Here is a 25,687-nt window from a genome sequence, read left to right as displayed (position 1 = left end):
AGGTTACATTCCACTACTTAGACGTGCCAAACAAAAATTATTTTGAATTAAACTAATTGACACAAAAAGAAGAATGTATGTAATTTATTTTACTCAAAATACATTCTACTGCTGACATAAAACAGAAAAAAATGTTTATTTGATAAATAAACATTGTTCGTTGCTTAAATTCAATATTCAACCTACCGAGAGGCAGATGGGTGGCAGCTTGAACATTGAAATTAAGCGAAAAGAAATGTTTATTTATCAAAAAAACATTTTTTTCTGTTTTGTGACAGCAGTAGAATATATTTTGAATTAAATAAAATATTTACATTCTTTTTTTGTGTTAGTTAAGTTAAATTTTTTTTCTTGGACACCCTGTACAAATAATTATGTTAATATTTATATTACTGAATAGAGAATTGAATAACCTTTTAAATGAGCTAGCACACAACTCCTATTACCTATATAAAATTAAGCGGTGGAGGAAGTATAAGGGAGGGGGTTGACAATTGACAGATGTATGTACCGTAAAGATGTGTTCCCCTTAGATCAAAAATCGATATGTTTCGTCATTTCCTTAAAATCTAATAAATACTGCCAAATATCGAGGTGAGCGGTTTTCTTTAGCCCACTCTGTATAGTTTTTTTGTTAATACTCAATTCCGAAGCAAATTCTATCCTTTTGAACTTTTCTAATTGCTCTAATTGTTTCATCGATCTCTTTTAGAGATTTTAATAGAAAATTCCATTATGATACAGGTATTAAAATCATAATAATTGATAAATATTCAAGTATGAGAGCAGAAAATAGTTTTACAGTGTTATTCTTTCTATTATTAGCAAAACAAAAAGAAAATATTTAAAATGTTTATTATTTTGGTGGAAAAAAAATAGTAATAACAATAATATTATTGTATTAAATAAATACTCTAAACAGAAATTATAACAAAATCATATTAAACTGTCGTTTGATTTATTTCATTTATGTCATTTTTGAGACACAGTGTACATAAATACAAGTCCATAAATCGTGCAAACATATAAAAAGTGAATTTCATCCGAGATTACAGATTACCTATTAGCTATATACATTTCGCTAATCAAAAAAGTTGTATTTCCACTATCGTCATTCGCTCCTTTCAATGCAAATAAAAACAAAAATCTGAAATACCGCGTTTATCGTCGATGAGAGAGCATCTTCCTACCACGTTCGAAGAATCATTATTTTCCGAATCCTGTTTCCGTTTATAAAACCTTAGAGAGCTTCTTCGAATAGTCATTGTTTAAATAGCCAAGTTTGCAAACAGAAGGGGTTGCGTGATATAAAAATAATAATTGTTATTAATTAGTAATAGTTTTAGTGCTTTCTACTGTTTAAGTGAGTGATAACTTGACAACTTAACTGCAACGATGAGTATACAAAGTAAGTTTAATATTGTACTTTATATATTAATAGTAGAGAATTACATAGAAAATTGTTTCAAAGTTTAAAACAAAGATCTAAAATTTGTTTAATTTATTAATGTTTTGAATTTTGAGATCGCTTTCCGAATTGGAAATCGAAACGTTAAATAAACTTAATTTTACACTAAAATTGTGGCTTATTTCCAACATAAATAATTATATTTTATATTACATCGCGATACCACAAGAAAATTGTTTCAGAACAATTAGAAGAACACGTTTCGTGCACTCTCTCTACACATCTTCAGTTTTAACCATTCTTCAGGTAAAATATAGAATATAGATGCACAACAATGTCAAAGTAGGTAGTTCTTGTTAAGAAATAATTCAATTTATAATAAATATATAAAAGCTGTCACAGGGGTTGCGGTACCTATATAAAATTAAAAATTGTTGTTGACTAGTGATAGTTTTAGTGATTTTTATTGTTTAAATGAGTGATAACTTGACAACTTAACTTCAACTATGAGTATACAAAGTCAGTTTAATATTGTACTTTATATTAATATATACTACATAGTAGAAAATTACACAGATTATTTCATTCATAGAGATTCTGATCAATAGAAACCTACAAGAATAAAAATTACAGAGGTAATTTTTTTCGATAATTTCCCTTTACGTCAAATGCGCTTCGTTGCTATGCAAAAATGAACACTCTGTCACATTAATGACAATTAATGTTTTACAACTTGTCAAATAGTGCGCCATGAACATATTTAGCAAATGCTCAGGCAAAGATATCAATAAAATATTAGTTAAAATGATTTAAAAAAACAATTTTATTCATAAAATAATCTTACCGAATTACATTCGAGCTCTTAAAAATTATCGATTTGTTTTGCCCTCGTAACACTTTGGCATAGTTACACTCGGGTCGTGAAATTAAAACTGTCAAAGTGTCACTCGGGATACAAATCGATAATTTTAAAGCTCTCGTGTAATTACTACTGAAAATTTGTTTCTTACTTAGAAATCTAATGAAATTTATATACAGTAGGAAAAATGAGAGAATACCCATGAACGAACATAAGAAACACGCTGTATTTTCCTGTCACTGTGTCACACAAAAAATTGGCCAGCTCAAGTACATGTAATAATTATTATTACATGTACTTGCGCTGGGCAATTTTCTTTGTGACACGGTGACAGGAAAATACAGCGTGTTTTATATGTTCGTTCATGGGTATTCTCTCATTTTTCCTACTGTATTTGAAGTCATGTGAATAAAAATAACCAATTACAGCAACATTACACTGATAACAGATCCCATGGGCTGTTTTCACTTCGATGCTATAGATACGTATGAATGTCAGTTTTGACGTTTCACATAAATTAATATAAATTAAACATATCACGATTAGGTTGCGATAATGATGAGAAGATAAACGAAATTATCGAGTCAAGTACACCCAAAAATACTGTGTACAGTAAGAAATTTGTTTGGAAAGCTTTTATGGACTTTCGCAGTATTAGCAATTAATTGAGGCGCCCAGAGCAACAATGGCCTAACCCCAAAAACGAAGTTTTAAATAAATGCAATCTTTGCATTCGTATTTACATCATGCTTATGGGATGGCGCTACAAATTCTGTAGCTCCACTTAGCCAAATATAGAGATAGGTTTTGTAGACCGTTGTTAATCCGAAGATTTAATGTTACTGCTTTTATTGATATATTAACCAAAAAATAGGCCACTATTGCTCTAAGCGTCTCTAATACGGCGTCGGTCTACTTCCGAGCAAACAACTTTTGAAATCTGTTAATTAATTTTTTTTGCACAATTATCAATATCCTCGGTTTATTACTACTAATAATTTCTTCCAATATTAAAACAAAGATATGCAATGAATGTATCCTTCTTTGTTTGATCTTCGAATTTTCTTTCCAATTGCTTATATTGAAATACCTCAGGCCGTCATTAACTTCATGATTCCATCTGGTTCTAGGTTTTTCTTTCCTGTTTTTACCACCTATTGTAGCGGATAACAAGATTTTTTGCATTCTATCTTGGGTCATTCTGTGGACATGTCTTAAAAATCTAAGCCATTGTGCTTCTTAATACTGCAATTATATTAGGATGCTTAATAAATTCTGCTACCTCTTTATTTGTTCTTCGTATCCGCAGGTTGTTTATTATTTTTCCGCCAACATTCTCGAAGCATTTCTCTTTCCCATACTTAGTAGTCCCAACATTGGTCGCTCAGTTTTTGTCATAGTCCAAGTTTCTAAGATATACGTAACTATTGGTCTTATAGTTTTATACGTTTTTAATTTAGGTGCTTTGCTTATATTTTTGATTCCTAAGTATTTCCTCCCGAATACTTGGTTTAGTCGAAAATATAGTCCCCAGATATTCAAATCTCTCTGCCTGTTCAAGTTTATACATCTTTCCTTCACCCGTTGTTATAATTAAACATTGTCCCTTTTCAAATTGCTTGTCCGTTTAGTCAATACACTTACTTCTTGTTTCGTTTATATAGAGTTTCTTTTTCTTGAACTACCTATTCTAGTTGTTTCACAACCTTTTTTAATTACTTCTTCCTTCTGGACAGTATTACTATACATCACTTGCGAATGTCAAACATTGATGTATTTTATGATACATGTGACCAGATTTGTTAATAAATGAGCTTCTTTTATTACCAGAGAACGGCAGTTCTCGCAAGTGGCGCACACAAACACCCCCCTACTCGCGACACTATATAATACACGAAATTTTCGATTTTCTAAATCTGACTGATTTGACAGATGGGCTAAGTCTCATCTTAAAGTTCCGGAAAAGACTCACCCATTCATATATCAACAATCCATTTTGGTCCAAGCATGTGGATTTTACGGCCCTTTCTATTTAGACTCTGTTTTTCGTTCTCGTCCCCAAAACTCCCAAAAAATTCAAAAATTTAAGTCCAACCTTTGCGGCTTCTAATAGTACTGATCATTATCTTTCCAACGCATGTCTAACTTTGAAAATCGGTTATACAGTTCAAAAGTTACCGAGCTCAGAAGTATGACTCAATTTTTATTTAAAAAAGGGAAAATGTTTGTGGATATGTATGTGTGTTTGAAAGTTAAAACGATTTGAATTTTTTTTTCTGTGTATGAAGAAGGGGTCTGGGCCGATTCAGAACCGGTGTAGTTTGTGACTGTTGACCACCCATAAGCCAGCTATAGGACTTGGTAGGTACAAAACGGCATATTTTTTTGGGGGTATATATATCTTCGGATCAAGAAGAGACAGGAGAACCACAAACACACCAAATCAATAGTGTTGAGTTAAGCTTTTAAATGGTTTTCAAGCTGTCAAGATCAGATATACACACGGCTCAGTATAGTCGAAAAACTGAAAAACTATACTTTAAAAATTTTGGTTTTTCGACAATCCCTCAAAATTTCAGCCTACAAATTGCGCCAATAACTGAGCGTTTGTAGAAGGACTCTAGACGAATCTAACAGTGTATATGTCATATCCGGAAAAATTCGAATTTTTAAGTTATAGGCTTCATAAGTATGATCACATCTATTTCCTACGGGAAAAACAGTTTCTCAAGCTCAATAATTCCTGTAATAGCTTCAGTTATCATACTTGACCTTAAATCCATCAGATACTACTGGTAAATACGTTTCAAACTCATGTTTACTGATAAAAATCGGTTAAGCCTTTTAAAAGTCATTAAGCTACAAAAGTAGGTATAATCCAATTAACGATTATTCCCGAAATGATTTATGTAGTTGTAGTGATTACGACGCTAAATTTGATCTAGCAACGAGCAATCCGACGTCATTTACCGGTCATCTCAATATTTTTTTTCAATCTATTTCGAATAGAAAAAAATCTAGTGTACATTCGATGGACACTAGATCATTTGTGAGATAATGCAACAAAGGTGACCATTTATAAAGCTTAACGAGTAATAGAGGAACATTGCATTCAACTTCATACATTTAGTTTATAAATAACTTTAAAAACTCCTGATACAAAAATAAAAAACCGCTAAACGCCTTAAAAATGAGTGGCGCATACAATATTCCAGCTACAAAAGATCTGATATGAATATTACGTGGCGCGAAAATGTATTTTCATTTTGATGTAAAACAAAATTCTAGTTTTATTATAAAAGATTTTTCCATAATATTTGCTAAATTTGAAGTAAACGCGCCACAAAAGAGTTTTAAAATTCAAACTGTATCAAAGTTACTCTTTTGTGGCGCGTTTACTTCAAATTTAGCAAATATTATGGAAAAATATTTTAAAATAAAACTAGAATTTTGTTTTACATCAAAATGAAAATACATTTTCGCGCCACGTAATATTCATATCAGATCTTTTGTATTTTGTAGCTGGAATATTGTATGCGCCACTCATTTTTAAGGCGTTTAGCGGTTTCTTATTCTTGTTTCCTATACTACGTTAGATTTTATTGATGACAACGGGTCTCTTTTTTGTCGTACCCTTTCTCTCACTTCAAATTTTTCTATGAATTTATATTATGTATAATATAATAAAAGAAGTAAGACTATTATTTTAAATTTTACACAGATACTAGGATAAACAAACTTATCACTTCAATGAGGTTATAATATGTCAAGGAGAAAAACAGTGATAAAACAAATTAAATTTTTTATACAAAATGTTCTAGTATTGTTGTTGTTATTGTTGCGAATAAGCCTTACTTTAATAAGATTAAGTTTATTTGACATTTCAATTTCTACTTTGGAAATCGTTCTCAAAATAAAAAAAAAATTAAAAATTCTGACGAATTTTGTTTTTGTTACTTGATAAACATTTATTAATTATTTGATTTTATCTGACTGATTCATATTGACAATTCAAACATTTCTATACATTAAAAAATAATGTTTTTAAGATGATATTTTAATTATTTTTAGTGGCGTTTCTGGGACGACTTTATTACAAGATAGTTCATTAAATTAATCATTATAATATTATGATACATTCAATATATTAATAATATAACAAAATTGACTATTAACACTCACAGCATTTTAACACAGCCAGTTTTTGTCAAAAACTGTTTAACATTTTGCTATACAGCTCGTTCGTTTTTATTCGATATAAAATGAATAGTCGTCCCCTTTCTTTTTTAATAAGTACCAAGCATCGAATTCACAATTCAATTCAAATATTTTTTCTACTAAACTTGTGCTCTGTCTTAACTTTTCGATAACTATAACCCCTGGATTATTATCTCCAACTATTTCAGTATGGCCTTTTTTAGTTAATATTTTATTGACTTCTAACCTCTTTTTTGCAAGTGACATAATTTACCCTACTCATTAGACCTAGATATATATGTTACCAGCTAAACCCGATTTCAGAACAAACTAGTTTGGCCTAGGCCAAACTACTTTGTCCTAAACGCAATAGGATACTGCAGGACCCACTAACAGTATGGCCTAGTATAAACATAGTATACCTAAAAAGCCAAAATAAATAGATAAACTGAATAAAATACTCTGCAATTGGAAAATAATCATTTATTTATTAAAACGATAACGAATCGTCGTTAAAACTAATGGAAATTGGTAATACAAACAATCATATTATAAAAAATAATACGTGTTTTTTATAAAAGCAATAATTATAACTCAATTATAAAAATTAGTATTTATTTTTCCATGGAGGGTTTTGGTGACACTTATAATTGCGGAGTATAATTGCGGAGTAATTGCCTTTTTGCACTTACATCTGTTTGTGCAACAGTTTTTGTTCAAGCTGCATTTGACAAAACCTTGTCCGATCCAACTGAATCTATCTTAGCTGCAACCCTTGGCGATGTTTTAGAGATAATTTATCGAACTTTTTGGGGTATTAATGCCTCTTAAAGGTTTCTAATTATTTTAACATCACAATTAGACATTTGCTATCAAACTTTTTAGAGGTAGTAGATATAAACTAAGGCACTGAAATATCGTTAAGGATTGCAGGTACTTGAGGTTCAGTTGGATCAGGACAAGGTTTTGTCAAATATAGCTGCAACAAAAACTGTTCCACAAACAGATGCATGAGCAAGAAGGTAATGGTAATCCGCAATTCTAAGTGTCACCAAAACACTCCATGGAAAAATAAATAATGTTTATAAATCATAATTGAGGTATAATTATTATTGCTTTTATGAAAAACACTGATTATTTTTTATAATATGATGATTTGTATTAAAAATAATTGTCCATTATTTTAATGACGAGTCATTATCTTTTACTAAAAATGATTATTTTCCAATTACAGAGTATTTTATTCAGTTTATCTATTTATTTTGATATTGTAGGTATATTATAAAGGACTTACTAGTTTATCCTCCAGCGTCCTGGCGCGCTTGCTTATGCTGAGAGAGCCAAAATTTTAAATGGTAAGTAATAACGACAGAGTATCTAAGATAACTAAATTATATGACATTATTCCACAATGAAATCAACATCTAAAGGAACAAGTTAAGCGAAAAATAGATTTTTTATTTTTTACGGTTATGACACTATTGAAGTTAGGGTGCGATATACATACGTATTTAAAATTTCTGAATTGTGTTAAAACTAACAAGTAATATTTTACATAATTAAAGTGCCAATAAAATAAGTCGTGAAACTAAAAGTTACTATCATAGTGCAGCCGATATGTGAAACAATTGCACATTTAATGAAACAAGCATATAATTTGGATCACATATACTACACATATATAGGTTTAAATTTAGATATGAGGCCATCTCAGATTTTGCCTTTTACAAAAATGGCGGGCATTCAAAATGGCGACTATACATATGTGTTTAATATCACCATAACTCTTGAACGAAAAGTCCGACTTCAACCAAATTTGGTATATAGGTTCTTTTTTTGATTTACAAGATGGATGTGGTGAACCGGAAGAATCGGTTTACCAGAAGTGTTTTTACTGGTTGTTTATGTAAAAATATATTTTTTTTTCAATTTTTTCCCTCTGTATATATTAATTTTTCAAAAAAGTAATACCGCAATTCAAAAGAGCGTACAAATATTTTGTAGAAAATATTTTGAACTTTTTAGTTATGTTAATTACCATTTAATAAATGCATAACGTATCTTCACATGTACCTATGTGTGGCAGATTCGTGCAAATATTATAAGAATTATTGTGAATTTAATGGTAGAATCATATAATTTGGACCACATATACTACACACATCAAGGTTCAAATTTAGATATAAGGCCATGTCAGATTTTACCTTTTACAAAAATGGCGGGCATTCAAAATGGCGGCTATACATATGTGACTAATAGCACGATAACTTTTGAACAAAAAGTCTGATTTCAACCAAATTTGGTGTACCTATAATTTTTTCTTTTGATGTGTAAGACCAAGGTCTTGAACAGAAAGAATTGATTGACCAGAAGTTGTGTTTTTCCTAATTTTTATGTAAAAACATGTTTTTTTACCAATTCTTTCACCCTGTATATATTAATTTTTCAAAAAGGTAATACCGGCGTTGAGAAGAGCGTCAAAATATTTTTTAGCAAATATTTTGAACTCTTTATGTATGTTAATTACCAATTAATAAATGCATAACGTATCTTGACATGTACCTATGAACCTATGTGCGGCAGATTCGTGCAAATAATATAAGAATTATTGTGCACTTAATGCTAAAAGCATATAATTAGGACCACATACACTACACATACAAAGATTCAAATTTAGATATGAGGCCATCTCAGATTTTGTCTTTTACAAAAATGGCGGGCATTCAAAATGAATCTGCCGCACATAGATAGCTACATGTGAAGATACGTTATGCATTTGTTAAAAGGTAATTAACATAACTAAAAAAGTTCAAAATCTTTCCTAAAAAATATTTTTACACAAGAATTGTGGGTCGAAGAATTGAAAAAAAAAAACAACATATTTTTACATAAAAAACAGTAAAAACACAACTTCTGGTAAACCGATTCTTCCGGTTCAAAACCTAGATCTTACTCATAAAAAAAAGAACCTTGGTGCCAAATTTGGTTGAAATCGGACATTTCGTTCAAAAGTTATCGTGATATTAGTCACATATCTACAGCCACCATTTTGAATGCTTGCCATTTTCTCGGCAAAATCTGAGATGGCCTCATATCTAAATTTGAACTTTTGTATGTGTAGTATATGTGGTCCAAATTATATGCTTCTACCATTAAATTCACAATAATTCTTATAATATTTGCACGAATCTACCACATATAGTTACATGTGAAGATACGTTATGCATTTATTAAATGGTAATTAACATAACTAAAAAGTTCAAAATATTTCCTAAAACATATTCTGCCGCACTATCAGTTTTTCTACCGGAAACAGGTACAAATAAACAATTATATCGTTCACAGAGTTCAGTGGTTGATTTTCCGCAAAGGGTAAATAAACCATTAATTTAAACTGAAATTATATAAAAGTATTTTTAAGATATTACCATTACTATTTTTGTATTGTTGTTATGGCAATAAATCGTTAAACAAACAATATTAATTACATATTCTAACCATCCAGCTGGAAAAAATTTATTTAAATTGTTTCGGGTCGCGGATGCATAATGACAGAATATAGAACAAAGCATTTTGACGATTTTATATTTGAGTTCCAAATTCATATGGAAAATATTGATAATTTTTATATACAATCTTAGAGAATTTAGTGACCATTTCTTTAATCACTAAAGCGTGTGACACACACGCGAGTAAGTACGCGAACTTATGGCTCGACGACCTTTTTCGCGCGTGTGTCACAGCAAGTACGCGTACTTTAAGTCCGCCGATTAAGTATGCCGTCGATCCAACAAGTTTGAAATCTTACTCGTAACCCCTACGTGTATCACTGCCACGAGCCGCGAGTCTCGAGCCATAATGTTATTGCGTTTAAAGTTACACTTATATTTTCACTAATTAAGCAAATTGCCTAGAAATAATTCAATTGTTTATTGTTGAAAGGAGGCAAGTTATATTTTATAAATTTTGAGAAAACCGTAAAACACTATATAAGCTATACTAAATTATTTTTGATTATTTGTTTTTGAGTAAACCTAATTATTTATAGGCTGTTTTATCCTCCTGATGAAAATATTACCCTCTTATCTATGATATTTTTTTTTGTTTATGCCTACCTTGTATTAAATTAAAATATATCGTCTTTTTTATTAGTATTTAAAATATAATACGATAAAATTTCTAAATAGCACAAAGCATCTTCTTTTGACGACATCGCAATGAGTTATGAGTAAGTCTGCCGTGTGTCACCGACGGCGAGCCGAGTAAGTCCGCGATCTTTAAACCCGCGTACTTAAAGTTTGCGTGTGTATCACACGCTTAATACTATATAAACTTTTTGTTTACTTATTCGTTCTGAAACAGAATGGAGACAAATAAAAATGGGCCAGGGCATTTAGCACAAAATAAATCGATTGTTAAATACAGCGTCTAGAGACTTACAACTTTTTGCATTATGTTCGGGATGGTGTCAGGAAAAAAGTCTATGATATAAGAATGGGAGGAAATGCATAGCTGCAATTTCATCATCATCATCATCAATCAGCCCTATGCATCCCTAGGCATCCACTGCTGGATACAGGCCTCCCCTATTTCCGTCCACTGTCTTCTGTCCTGATTCAAATTGATTCAAACAGGTTACTCGGGGGGTTTTTGGGGAAAAAAGTGCGAAAAGTACTTAGGATCGGTATTACATAGTAATGGGAAATAATATAGAGATGCATGCATTAGAATTAGAGTTGGATGGATAAATTGGAAGGAAGCGAGTGGTGTGTTGTGTGATAGAAAGATACCAATGAAGCTAAAGGGAAAATTCTCTAATGCGGCAGAAATAAGAATGCTTAGATGAATGAGCGGAGCAACAAAACTAAAAAGGATAAAATTAGGAATGAGTATACATTGATGAGCGCGCTAATAACAGCAAAATATCGCAAAAGATGGAAAACATATTAAGTTGTGAGATAAAAGGAGATGAGACTAGTAGAGGTGGAAAATTTAGCGATAGAAGCCTAAAAATTTACACTATGTTGATTGATTCCCACCTTTAAACGTATCGGACGGGTTTGGCAACTACCTCTGTGGCAATAACAGTTTTAGTTGACACTCCTCTGATACGTCTAAAGGTGGGAAGCAATCAATATAATATAAATTTATAGGTTTCCATCGCTAAATTTCCCACCTCTACTGGTTTCATCTCTTTTTATCTCACAACTTAATATATTTTCTATTTCTTGATTTATTTTGTTGGTTATTAGCGCGCTCATTACTGTATTAGGGGTTGTCCAGGCCAGGGGTGATACAAATTGATGTCAAAATGAGGGAGCATAGGTTCAGATGGTTTGGCCATGTTCAGCATCGAGAAGCTAATCACTCAATACTAAAAATTGCTAAACTGCATGTTGCTGTAAGAAGTACTAGTGGAAGACCAAAGGATACGTCGGTAAAGGGGATTGATGTTGATATGACCCAAGATAGAACTAATGCAATTATGCAATCAAATTAGGGAAGCCGACGTTGCATAGCGACAATGGCAAACATAATGTTGATATACGCTGTGAGCTCGTAGGTAGAGGGGATAATGAAAAATTCGCGAGCGCCAGTAGTGACAAGTTTGTAAACCTTTACTGGAAATTTGCTTTTTGACGTTCTGCATTAAGAGTTGCATATTATAGCTTTTAAATGTCTCACGAAAGTTGTTGTATTAAAGAGTGTCGAAATACTGGTTACAATAGTAACTGTGTATTCTACAACTTTCCTGTCGCTAAGCATAAGGTGATTTAACGACAAAAATGGATTGATGCAATTAGAAAAAGTAAGTAAACACAATTTTAATTTTAAAACGGTAGAAGAGGAGCTAAAGGATCAGTTAGCACACTCTCGAATTTTGACGGTTTTAATTTTACAATCCAATCCTTAAACAAAATTTGAATGCGTGAAGATAACGACCAATCACAGCAAACGTAGGATGCCGTTAACTGGCATTCATAAGTTAATATTTAAGAAGTATTATAATATAATTATATTAAATTATTATACTTTTTTGTAGAATAAATTTTTTCTAATATTAGTTGTCAACATAAACGTCAAAACGATAAGCAAAATCTATGAATAATAAATTCTGTACTTACTGCTATTAATTACCGATTACAATCCAATTACTTCTTTACGTTGTAAATATTACACGATAAGAATCAAATAATAAGTTTGAAACAACTATTACTTGCTTTTCTACTGTCCTCTTTAAAATTCCGGCCGAAATAGGAACACTAGTCAACCATTAAATGGCGATAGCAGCCATACCAGCGAAACTCACAGAATATAGGTAACACTTTTTTCTTTCCAGAAAATTTCCGGTAAAAGTTATACTAGTAATCCTGTAGGTAGGTGGCGATACCAGCGAAGCTCGGAGCGGATAGCACAAGTGAGCTCTCTCTATATACATAACAGATCACGAATCTTTAAATGATCTAAGATCTTCTCAGTAAAAGTTAATGGAACAATGTAACAAACTTCCTTAACCGTTTGAAAAATTACTAAAATAACCAACACAGTTATTTCCTGCATCTTTGAAGCGATTCCACATGTTGTTACTTTGTTGAAATACCTAAAGAAGGAAAAGACTGCAACTGCAAATAGAACACAAAATTTATTGATAATGAGACATTCACTGAAAGATAAGCTTAAAACACAGTTCTAATTCAATGAAAATAACGAAGATATCTACACTTCTTAATATACTTACTCTTTTCTGGTATCGCCAGTATACTTTTGGTTTTATCAACAGCCTCTCTAATTTCTAAGCTTTATTAATCTGTTACAGTGATGAGTGCGCTAATAACCAGCAAAATAATGGAAAAGACCAGCATAATACGTTGTGAAATAACAACAGATGAAACTTGTACAGAGGTGTGAAATTATCAATCAAAACCTATATATATTGATAGATTTCCACCTTCAGACGTATCGAAGAAGTTTGGCATCTGTCACTGTTACAGAAGCATTTTATAAAATTCTCATGTGACAGTTTGACTCCGTCCGTTCCGTTATTTTGCTGGTTATTAGCGCACTTATTACTGTATACAGTGATGAGTGATGACTTGAAGAATATAAAAATGTTGAGTTCGCTACTGATTTGATTACATTTATGAAATTCATTTCATATGAAAATATCATTTCTAAAGCCAGTCCCCTGTATATTCTTCTTGGTTTCCACTATATTCGTACCAATCGCATCATCTTGAAGCAGACCGTGCTCACTTTTTTAAATACATATATATCTCATTTCAAGAGATGTAGGGTCTTCTAATATTGCCATCATTATCACCAGTTGTGATCATCATTAATCAGACAAAAACTCTCAAAATACATTGAAACTAAAATAGGAGACTACCAGCACGGATTTAGAGAGGGAATGTCAACAATAGACGCAGTTCACATAATCAGACAATCAATTGAGAAATGTTACGAACATGATATCAACTTAGACATCCTTTTCATAGACTTCAAGCAAGCCTTTGACAGCTTAACAAGACCCGACCTAATAGGAGACATGAAAAACCTAGATATACCAATGAAACTTATAAAGCTTACGAAAATGACAATGAAAGGATCGAATGCAGCAATAATTACAGATAATGAAACCGCCAAAAATATAGAAATAGCAAGTGGAGTACGACAAGGCAACTATCTATCAACGTCACTATTGAATGTCGCTATAGAAGGAACAAAAAGAGCTACAGAAATAAAAATTACGATTATAACATCGACGTCGCAACTTGTGGCGTATGCTGACGACATATCATTAATAAGCAGAAACCTAAATAGTTTAAAGGAAGAATTTACGAAGTTATGCAAAGAAGCGTCTAAAAGGGGTTTAGAAATAAATCAAAACAAAACAAAACACCTAACATGCTCAAGAAAATACCCAGTTGTGATAAGCTTAAATAATATTGGTGAATATGAATTTGAAAAGGTAGAACATTTTAAATATCTTGGAGTCTCAGTTAATGGAACTAATGATAGAAGTATCGAAATTAATGAAAGAATCCAGGCAGGAAACAGAACCTACTGGAAATACAGTAACTTCCTCAAAGATAAGAAGCTTACTCAGAATACAAAACTGAAAATTTACAAAGCAGCAATTAGACCAGTAATTCCATATGGTGCTGAAGTAATGATCTGACACAGAAAGAGGAAGAAAGATTGAGGATCCTAGAAAGGAAAATAATTCGGAGGATAGCAGGACTACTAGACTTAGGTAATAATGAATTTAGAAAACTCAAGAACCACGAAGTAAAAGAACTTCTGAAAGGAGAAGACATCGTCAGATTTATCAAGGCAGAGAGACTCAGATGGATGGGACATATAGAAAGGAGGAATCCAGAAGCCGTTATCAAGAAAATTTACAAATGGAGACCTGTATCAGACAGACCACGAGGAAGACCCAAAAGTAGATGGGAGAACCAGATAGTAGAGGACTTTAAGAAGATGGGAGTCAGAGAATGGGTAACTGGGTAACCAGAAGCAAAAACAGGAACGAATGGAGGAAAATTGTAGAAGGTGTCAAGTCGCACAACCAATTCTAAAATGTTAATGCGGATTGATTCACCTTGACAAACGAATCGGAAGAGCCCAAGAAGAGCGGCAATCACTCCGCTAGGAGTGTAGATGCCATGATGATGATTATCACCAGCTGTTTTGATTCCACTGCTAAAGAGGATCTTAAATATTTCCATTGCATTCGGTAACTTGAGCACCTTAATTCCAGTTGTGCTGGATTTTGTCTGGGTTTCCACTCTAAAATTTGATTGGCTCATCTTCCATCTCTGTCATTAGAAACATTCTCTTAACTGCTTTCGTAACACCGGTTTTTCTCCTCTTTGATTTGAAACTCTCTGAGGGATATGGTCACTTTGTTGGCTGTTGCTCTGAATAGTTGGAATGAACTACAGTTAAACCATTCTCTAAGGTTCCTCAGCCAGGAGATGCGTCTTCTTCCTTGGATCCTTCCTTGTATAATAATTCTCAGCATTTCATATTTTTCTCCTCTGGTAATGTGACCCAAATATTCCAGTTTTCTAGTTTTTATACTTTTCATAATTTCTAACTCCTTATTTAAACGTCGTAGCACTTCAACATTGGTAATCCTTTTGAACCCACTCCATTGGTGAACCCACTGAATTTTCAATATTCTTCTGTAACACCACATTTCGAACACTTCTATTCTTCTTATGTGTTATCTCTTCAATGTCCAAGCTTCCATTGCGTATAGCAATATGTATAGAAAATATGTAGCATCCTAGAGCCCTCAATCTGAGAGACAACTGAAGGTCTTTGTTTGTAAGCAGTGTCTTCATTTTTATAAATGCTTGCCTTGCAGTTTCAATTCGGACTTTAATTTCTTTGCTTTGGTCATTTTTGTTATCAACCCAGGTTCCCAGATATTTGTATGTCTGGATCTGTCGGCAGATGGACAAAAAGTTTTCTCGAGTGAAAACCCAGACAAGACGGCTTTCGAGATAGAGGACAATCATCAACAATATGGACAGATGACCTGACCAGAAGCAGATATGCCAAAATTGGATGCAAGCAGCTTAGGACAGGGATTTGTGAGGTAAACTACGCGAGGCCTTCGTTCAGCAGTGGACAATTATAGGCTGAATGATGATGACCTACCCATTGCTTTTTGCGCCACTTGTGTTTTATTAATTACTTTTCTCGTAAGGCCAATGTTTCTGATTCATACGTTAGGACTCTGAGTATACACTGATCTAATATTGTAACCATTAATAAATTGAAAACAGATTAACATGTCGATTTTTTAAAATTTATTTAATTATATACAGTACAGTTTTTGTAGATCCAAAAAACTAAATCTTTAAAAATACATTGCTCTTTTCCGATTTGAATAATTGTTAAATAATCTTTTAACTGATTTATTAAAAAAATTTACATTAAAATTATAAATAACTTTATATCTATAAATAATTTATGATAAAAATGTATTCGTATATTTTAAACACAAGATACAATATTTGTATTTTAAAAAAGTTGATAAATCGATTAAATTTACATTTTTCTAGAATATCAAAATTTACTACTACTTGGGTAAGATCTACTAGTTTTTACAGAATAATTCATTTTGGAAAGCTTTTGACACTAATTGTTAAACTATTAATTTTGTCAAACATTTTAAATGTAAGTAGCATATAAGATGACTAAAAAATGTTGAGGATAAAAATGTCTTAAGCATTTAATCCTACATTATTAGCAGAGCTTAGTGAATGAAAACCAGTTTTTAAATAGCCAATAAGAAAAACGTATGCCCATTAGATGTGTTTGTTGTTCTTGATTAAATAATATTTAAAAATATACAAGAGCGACAAACACCTCTAATGGGCATAATTTTTTTAGGCCCATTATGTATCTAAAATATATTTGTCCATTTTTTCTTTATATCTGTGGTAAAGAGGCTAACTGTATATAATCTTGTATTTGTAAACAAGACACGGGTAGGTCTATGATTTGCACTTCACTTTCTGCCTAATTCAGTGTGGCAAAATTCCAACGAAAGCTTGGTCTCGATAGGTACTTAGTTAGCAGTAAAACTAATTCAGAAGAATTCGCCGTAAAACGTAATCAAGAGGCATATTATATTTCAGTTGGTTCAGAGAGCGCCATAAACAACCTTACTAGTTTCACTCTCATTAAATATTATCAGAGAATGTATATACAGAGTGGGCCAAATAAAAGTGTCCACCTCGATATTTGGCAGTGTTTATTAGATTTTAAGAAAATGTCGAAACAGGTCGATTTTTGATCAAAGGGGGACACATTTTTACGGTATATACATCTGTCATTTGTTAACCCCCTCCCTTCCACATCCCCCACCCCTTATTTTTAAATAGGGAATAGGGGTCGTGTGCTAGCTCATTTGAAATGTTATTCAATTCTCTATTCAGTAATATTTACATTGGCATAATTACTTGTACTTGTCCAAGAAAAATTATTTTAAATGAAATTAATTGACACAAAAAGAAGAATGTATGTAATTTATTTAACTCAAAATACATTCTACTGCTGACAGAAAACGAAAAAAAAAATGTTTATTTGATAAATAAACATTGTTTGTTGCTTAAATTCAATATTCAACCTACCAAGAGGCAGATGGGTGGCAGCTTGAACATTGAAATTAAGCAAAAAGCAATGTTTATTGATCAAAAAACATTTTTGCCGTTTTGTGACAGCAATAGAATGTATTTTGAATTAAATAAATTACATAAATTCTTCTTTTTGTGTCAATTAATTTAATTTAAAAAAAATTCTTGGGCACCCTGTATAAATAATTATGTTAATGTTTGTATTACTAAATAGAGAATTGAATAATCTTTCAAATGAGCTAGCACACGACCCCTGTTCCCTATTTAAAAATAAGAGAGGGGGTTGACAAATGACAGACGCTTGTACCGTAAAAACGTGTCCACCCTAGATCAAAAATCGACCTGTTTCGTCATTTTCTTAAAATCTAATAAATACTGCCAAATATCGAGGTGGACACTTTTATTTGGCCCACTCTGTATATTTTCTATCTCTGAAAGAACTGAAACAAACCAAGCCTCCTAGTAACCAATCATGGCAAAATAACTCGATATGGATGCCGTAGCGACATCTGTCTAAAACAATTCGGTATAACAAAGTTTTATTTTCGGAGAAATAAATCCTCCACTGAGAACAAGCTTTTGGCAACGCCTTCGCGGTTTATATTACTTGGAAACCAAAGCTGAATGCAAAAGACACGGAGATGTCTATAATTTTCATCTTACTCCCTGGGTAATTCAGCGTGGCAAAATTCCAACAAAAACTTAGTCTCGATTTACAGTAAAAACTAATACAGAAGGATTCGCCGTAAAACGAAATCAGGAGGCGTAGATATATAATAAATAGTATCATACAAAAAATGGCACTTATACGGTATTGTCTATTAACACGTTGACGGGCAGAATGACAGAACGTCTGTAGACGTCTAATTTTCATTGATGTAATGTCACACAACGTCTATAGACGTCATTTTTAAAATAACGAGTTGTGACAAAAAATGTCACCTTACATCTACATATGCATATTAAATGTGACACGATGTCCATGGTTATTATGCATATTAAATGTTAAAAAACTCAACTCAAAAAATTCAACAATTTCCCTAATCTATTTTGCAAAATACAAAATAGTGTCACAACACTTGCTTATACATTTGGCTCACTGTCCGTCAACGTGTTAATATGAAATATGAGAGAAATTGCTCTTTGTGAGAAATTTTCAGTAAATTATTCTCGTGTTAATTTATAACTTGGTTATGGAGATGGTTTGACATATTAAACTAATAGTAAGTAAGTATTTAATAAGAAAATAACAAGTAACTGTACTTTCTCTTGTTCTTTTTTCTCTTTTTCACTCAATACTTTATGATTTGACAATTAACTTTCTTTGGAATAAAAAACAAGCTTTTTACAGAATACCCTTTTATTTTATTTGAAATTAGAAAGATTTCAGCGATTTTAAAATTTCTTTATGACGTCCGAATAATACGATTCAGAAAACTCTACAAAATAGGCACTTGTTTCTTCGATTAACTCTTAAGCCGATGCCGCACTGCAGGATGCTAGATGGTGGCTTGGTGGGTGGATTTTAAAGGTGGATGGTGGAGGGTCGCTGCATCCTGGACGCAGTGAAAGAGTGAAATGAAGTCAAAGTCAGTATCCAACTGAGGAATCGTCAGTATGCTGAGGAATCGTTTGTTTCATTTGTTACGTTACATTTGGTTTGCTTTTTAGCATATCGTTATATTAGAGGTACAACTCACTCACTAAACTTTTCAGAAAGTGGAGAAAAATCGACTTAAAGGCAAAAATTGTTTTTCTAAATTCACCTGACTTGAATATTGGATTTTTTTCAATGCAACTGCAAAGAATACATAAAACAGATATTTTAAGCCATGTTTCGTCACATAGTGGGTCTGCTGGGTCCCAAATTGCCCTTCTTTTATACACAGTACTTAATACGCTTTCCTCCATAGCGACGCTACTCGGATGGATTATCAAACAGGACTGATAATGGGTGGATAGACGCCTGGCGGACCACCGGATGGTTAGATGGTAGTTGGAGGCCACTGCGGCTACCGCCACGAATAATACAACGACGGTAGCCGCAGTGGCCTCCCACTACCATATACCCACCCGGTGGTCCGCCAGGCGTCTATCCACCCATATCAGTTGTGTTTGATAATCCATCCGGGTAGCCTCGCTATGGATGAAAGCGTAATAAGTGCTGTGTATAAAAGAAGGGCAATTTGGGACCCAGCAGACCCACTATGTGACGAAACATTTCTTAAAATATCTGTTTTATTTATTCTTTGCAGTTGCATTAAAAAAATCCAATATTCAAGTCAGGTGAATTTAAAAAACAATTTTTGCCTTCGAGCAAAGTCGATTTTTCTTTACTTTCTGAAAATTTTAGTGAGTGAGTTTTACCTCTAATATGACGATATGCTAAAAAACAAACCAAATGTAACGTAACAAATGAAACAAACGATTCCTCAGCAGTCAGTTGGATACTGACTTCTGACTTCATTTCACTCTTTCACTGCGTCCAGGATGCAGCGACCCTCCACCATTCATCTTTAAAATCCACCCTCCAAGCCACCATCTAGCATCCTGCAGTGCGGCATCGGCTTTAGTTCGTAATTTTTTTATTTACGATCCATCTCTTCAAATTGGGGAACATATAACAATTGGTGGGGGTAAAATTAGGAGAACAAGCTAGATAAGTAAGCAATTTAAAGCCCAACTCATGAATTTTTTCCATTGTCATAACGGTCTTGTGTGCCTTGGAGAAACAACACTTTTCTTTTGCATATAGTCGTTTCTCACTAAGTTCGTGCTTCAGTTGATCCAGTGTTTTACCCTTAGTTTTACCTTTTTGAAGATAGTCACTTAACATTTTGCGTTTGCAATCCCAAACTACCCAGGCAACCAAACGACGTTTTTAAAACGTAGATAACACGTCATAAAAATGACCAATTGACGTGTTTCTATGACGTAGTACTGACGTTGAAAATCACGTGTATTTGTCTCATCGATTTGACGTCATAATTGTGACGATTTTAAAACGTAATCGTATCTACGTTTTATTCACGTCGAGATTGTGACGATTTTCATACGTCAAAAAGATGACGACCTTTATACGTCGGTAAAATCACGTCTTTAATATGTACTTTCAAAAAGTGACCTCTTTCAGATGTTTCAAAATAGTATAAAAAATAGGTAACATGAAACCTATAGGCCTACGCCCCATGTGTCGAAGATATACTACCACTTGTTTAAGATCGCTTGTGCGCTAGAAGCAACATTGATTCTGCATGATTGTACCAGCTCTCACATTATAGAATTTTCACTAGTTATATATACCTACTTAGGTACTGTGTCAAAACTGAAACAACATATATATGAAACTAATAAATAATTTAGTAACAAATTATCCAGCATACTTAATATCTTAATTTAACGCTTAATTAAAAACAAATAAACATAACCTCAAATAGTCAAAAAGAATTACTGCAATAAACTAACTCACTAAGCAAAAATGCATAAAAATCTCTTAATTAACACGTTTCTTCAACTAAATATCTAAATGAAAAGTCCTATTTTATCACACAAGACACAAACCGCGTAAAAAATAAATGAGAAATTTCTTATGAACATTTAGCGTTATACCTAAACGAAATTGTTTGGAGTCAATACAAACCAGCAAGCTCCTCCCAATTTTGTGACGTCAGACTTAGGCTGCCTGAAATTAAAACGTTTTGTAAACGTAATTTTAACGTCATTAATCTTACGTATTTAAAATCACCTACAAAAGACGTCTATATGACGTAATGTTCAAACACGTGTTATATTCAACCAAAAACTGACGTTTCCTCAACGTTACATGACGTCACTTGGTTGCCTGGGTATAGTACACCTTTTAGATCCAGTGAGCCGTTTTTGACAGCTTCAGAGCGTTTTGGCTGGTTTCAGTACACTGCCGTAGGTCTAGTTTGTTCTGTGGTATGTAGTAGTGAAAACAGATTTCATCACTAGTTCCAACTGACGCCGACGTCAAAAGTCCCACGGATTGTGCATCATAAGGTCCAAACACTGCCGAGAACGGAATGGGACGTTTCATCGCCGCCGGTTCATCGCTGCTGATTCATCGCCAGTCCATTTCATCGCCGTTCGTTTCATCGCCAGTTAGTCAGTTGATTTTATATTATCGGAGATGACGCGACACGACGTTAAATTCAGTTCAAAACTTATGTCAATTAAACAGATAAAAAATATTATTATATTTAGTGTTCTATTTCTACTTCCCCTAAATTTTATACTAAATAGTACTAAATTTGTAGTGTTAAATGGCCTTTGTAGAAATAATATTTTCAAATTTATGTAGTGTTAGGTTCGGTTAGGTTAGGTTGGGTCATTTCCTAGAATTCCTAATTAATATTAAAAATAAATAATACATGTAACTGTCGAAAATTTGTCGGAAATTCGGAAATAAATCAGTTAGCGATTACCTGACTGGCGATGAATCGGCCGGAGATGAATCGGCCAACGATGAATCGGCCGGCGATGAATTGGCGGCGATGAGCTAGGCAATCCATCGACCTGTCAAAGATAAACCACGTGATCTTTGGTTGGCACACAAAACTGTTCTTAACCTAAACTCAATGTAATTATTGATTTTTCTTATTTGTTTTTTGTCCGATTTTGAGGTAGTATAGTACTTAAAGACATTCATTAGATTAACTATTTCATAAACTTTATGTTTTTGGTGATTTTGAGTGCTGACAACATGCCTGTGACTTGTATAGTAGTGAACTGTGGAAGTCCAACTGATCGGGATAATGTTAATTTTAATTTGTTTTTGTCCTGATTTTGAGCTAATATAGTATTTAAAGACATTCATTAGATTAACTATTTTATAAACTTTTCGTTTTTGGTGATTTTGATTGATGAAAACATGCCTGTGACTTGTATAGTAGTGAACTGTGGAAGTCCAACTGATCAGAATAATGCTAATTTTAATTTGTTTTTTGTCGTGACTTTGAGCTTAATATAGTATTTAAAGACATTCATTAGATTAATTATTTTATAAACTTTTCGTTTTTGGTGATTCTAAGTGCTGAAAACATGTCTGTAACTTGTATAGTAGTGAACTGTGGAAGTTGAGCTGATCGGGATAATGTTAATTTTTTTCGTGTTCCCTCTATTGGGCTTTTCATTCATAGTCATTTGTTTCGAGCTTCTGTCATATGTCGTATAATCCGTGTATAGTAATATTATACATGGATTATACAACATCTAACAGAAGCTCGAAACAAATGACAATCGATGAAAAGCCCTATTAGAAACTCATTTATGCTTCCTCACCTAACTAAGTTATCAAAAAAACGGAGGCACTGATGCTAGGAATTAAGGTTTTTATTAATATTATTACAATTATTTATATGTGACACTAACGTAACTAGTGACATTAATTTTAGGCCAATGTGAAAAACCTTATTAATACTAAATTTTAACATTTATCCCCTATTTTGTTAAAACAATATTATTTTGTTTTTAAATACATTCAAAATAAATGCCGTTTTGACAGGGAATTTGTTTTATTATTTATTTATTCTATATAGACCTGGATCCCGCGTACCAAAAAAAGTTGATTAATAGCAAGCTGAAAATTTATTAATAGCTTAACGGTGTCTAGTTCGACAAACTTTGATGTATGGGAACACTGGAACAGGGGAAGTTTAATGTGGAACAGGTTAAAAATTTGGAACGTCAGACTACGAAAATATTTATGTAATTTGTCAGATAAAACTTCCAATTAATTTGCTACCAATTCATTAAACTCTCATGCAAAAACCAGACTGGTGAAAAAATTACCAACTGGGCATTTTAATGAGTAGAACACGAAGACCATGTCAAACGACAGGAATCATGTTGGTTAGTAATAGCAGTCTGATTTTTGCATGAGAATTTAATAAAAGGGTAACAGATCAATTGGATGTTCTGTACGACAAAATATATGGGATGTTTTCGTAACCTGATGTTCCAAATCTGAGTTTCCAAACTGTTTCACAATTAAAACTACCCCTGTTCCAGTGTCACAATACATGAAAGTTTGTCCAACTGGACCCCGTTAAGCTGTTAACAAATTTTCAGCTTGCTATTAATCAATTTTTTTGGTACACGGGATCGGGACCTAATAGGTTTGTTTGTAGTACGACACAAACGATTAGCAACTGCTGCCAACCATCAGACGCATGAGCAGTTAACAGTTAGAGTTGTGCAGTTAACAGTTAGCATTCATAGATTACGAATGCGCATGTGTCTGATGGTTGGCAAGAGTTGCTGATCGTTCGACAAATAAACCTATCAGTAAGCACAAGTTTGGGATATCCATGGGTAGTAACTAACAGAAAGAGGCAGGATTCGATTTTTAAAACATTTATTTTAGAGTCAAAACATAGTCATACCTGAAACGATAAATGTATATTATCATTACAAGTTGATACTAATCACAAAAATAAATACACACTTAAAAACAAATTCATAATTACTCATGATGAAGAATTACATTATAATTGAAAATGAATAACCATTTTCATATCGCTGCAACACAATGCCAAAGCCGTCTTATATTTTAGTTCGTTTAGTGAGCGCAACAAGCACTCTGACCGAACAGTTTCAAAATTCATTAGTTTTTCATCAGAGAATGCATATGTTGCTATCTCCAAACCATGTAGTTGTAACATATGTACATGCACTGGGTTCTTCTTCGTCTGTGTTGCTGTGGGCATACTCAGCTAAAATTAGGATTGCTTCAATATGGCTGCAGACTTCACTATTACTGGCCATACGCATACAATATGCATTTGCTATGTCACCAGAACTGGCTATCACCCCACCCAAGCATTTAGTCATTTAACATTAGCTTTTTAGAAATGCTTCACCTAAAAAAAATATTTTAGCTTTTTGGAAATTCTCCAACTACAAAAATTTATTTTTATTAGAGTATTTGAGTTCTTTACAATGATTGAGAATATTTTATTTAAAATCAGACATTCATATAATTTTAGAACAAACAATCATGACAGTAATTCAAATATATGGCAGTAATAAATCATTTTCAGAGAATTATGGAGTTACGCAGTTTACAGATTAGGACGACGATATGTCTGGTTTCGTACAGATATATAAACGTAAATAAATCTAATATTTAAAACCCATTTATCCGAAAGACACTAATACTGTTATCCATATATTTCTTAATGGTGAATAAATAAAATAAAGACTTACCTTTCCAACAATAATATAGAAATCATCAAAACATCAATGTCAGGGAAACATCCTGGAAATCAGGAAATCATTAACAATTTTTACTCCAACTTTCAAATCAAATCCAGCTGTAAAATATTTACGTGCCTGAAGGCTTTTGTATGCTTTCATCTGCTGCTTAGAGTAGTAACTGTGAGACTCCACCAGATATGTATAAATATCTATAATAATAACTTGATGGAATGCACTTTACTTTAAAATCCAATTCTGACTGAATTGCGTATGGATCTAAATCCCCAATTATTTTCAGCTTCAAGCTTCAATAAATATCTAAAACAATAAAATAAATAATGTTGCAATAATTGCTTGCAAAATTCATTATTATTGATAAATATCGGAGCAAAATGAACAGTAAATAAAAATTGTTTCGCCTATCTTTCTCGCAATATCTGGAGTTTCCAATAATAATTTCCTTAAATAATCACTTTGCATTGTGGTAAAGTTTATAAAGTTCACAAAAAACAGCAAACGAAATCCAAATGAATCCAAAATAGGAATAGACAAAATACGAGGAAAAACAATGAAAAATAGATAAATACAAACATAACCCTTATCTATGAACATAACCTCTGTAACTTTGTGTGCTAACCAGAAGTCACGGGGTTTGGATTGCCTAACTGGCGGCGATGAAACATCCTAGACCCGCTGAGAAGTGTTGACACGATAAATTTTTTGAACCATTAGCAAGTTAATTTTTTCATATGCAAAACTTTATTCAAAAGATGACTAGTACACTATTTACTAATTCTTATGGTCTCTGCCCATTTACGCACCTTCACTTAACGATCAGTTAGAAAC

The 25,687-nt window shown here is 32.6% G+C and overlaps 1 protein-coding gene across 7 annotated transcripts in view; it reads left to right on the top strand.

Annotated features, from left to right (window-relative positions):
• The first annotated feature begins 1,085 nt into the window (after positions 1–1,085).
• Positions 1,086–25,687, top strand: part of LOC114335683 (major royal jelly protein 2) — a 267,509-nt gene continuing 242,907 nt past the window's right edge. For 5 of the 7 annotated variants that reach the window (XM_050655702.1, XM_050655701.1, XM_050655700.1 and 2 more), the window contains exon 1: positions 1,087–1,408. In XM_050655702.1, the coding sequence (XP_050511659.1) occupies positions 1,396–1,408 (13 nt within the window). In that variant the 5' untranslated portion in view covers positions 1,087–1,395. Of the gene's footprint in view, positions 1,409–1,904; positions 1,928–25,687 lie in introns of those variants that run through there. The other 2 variants (XM_050655703.1, XM_050655705.1) reach the window with 2 other exon arrangements.

The sequence above is a fragment of the Diabrotica virgifera genome, chromosome 7 (genome assembly GCF_917563875.1).
Source record: "Diabrotica virgifera virgifera chromosome 7, PGI_DIABVI_V3a".
NCBI lineage: Eukaryota > Metazoa > Arthropoda > Insecta > Coleoptera > Chrysomelidae > Diabrotica > Diabrotica virgifera.
This window is presented reverse-complemented; position numbering and strand designations above follow the sequence as displayed.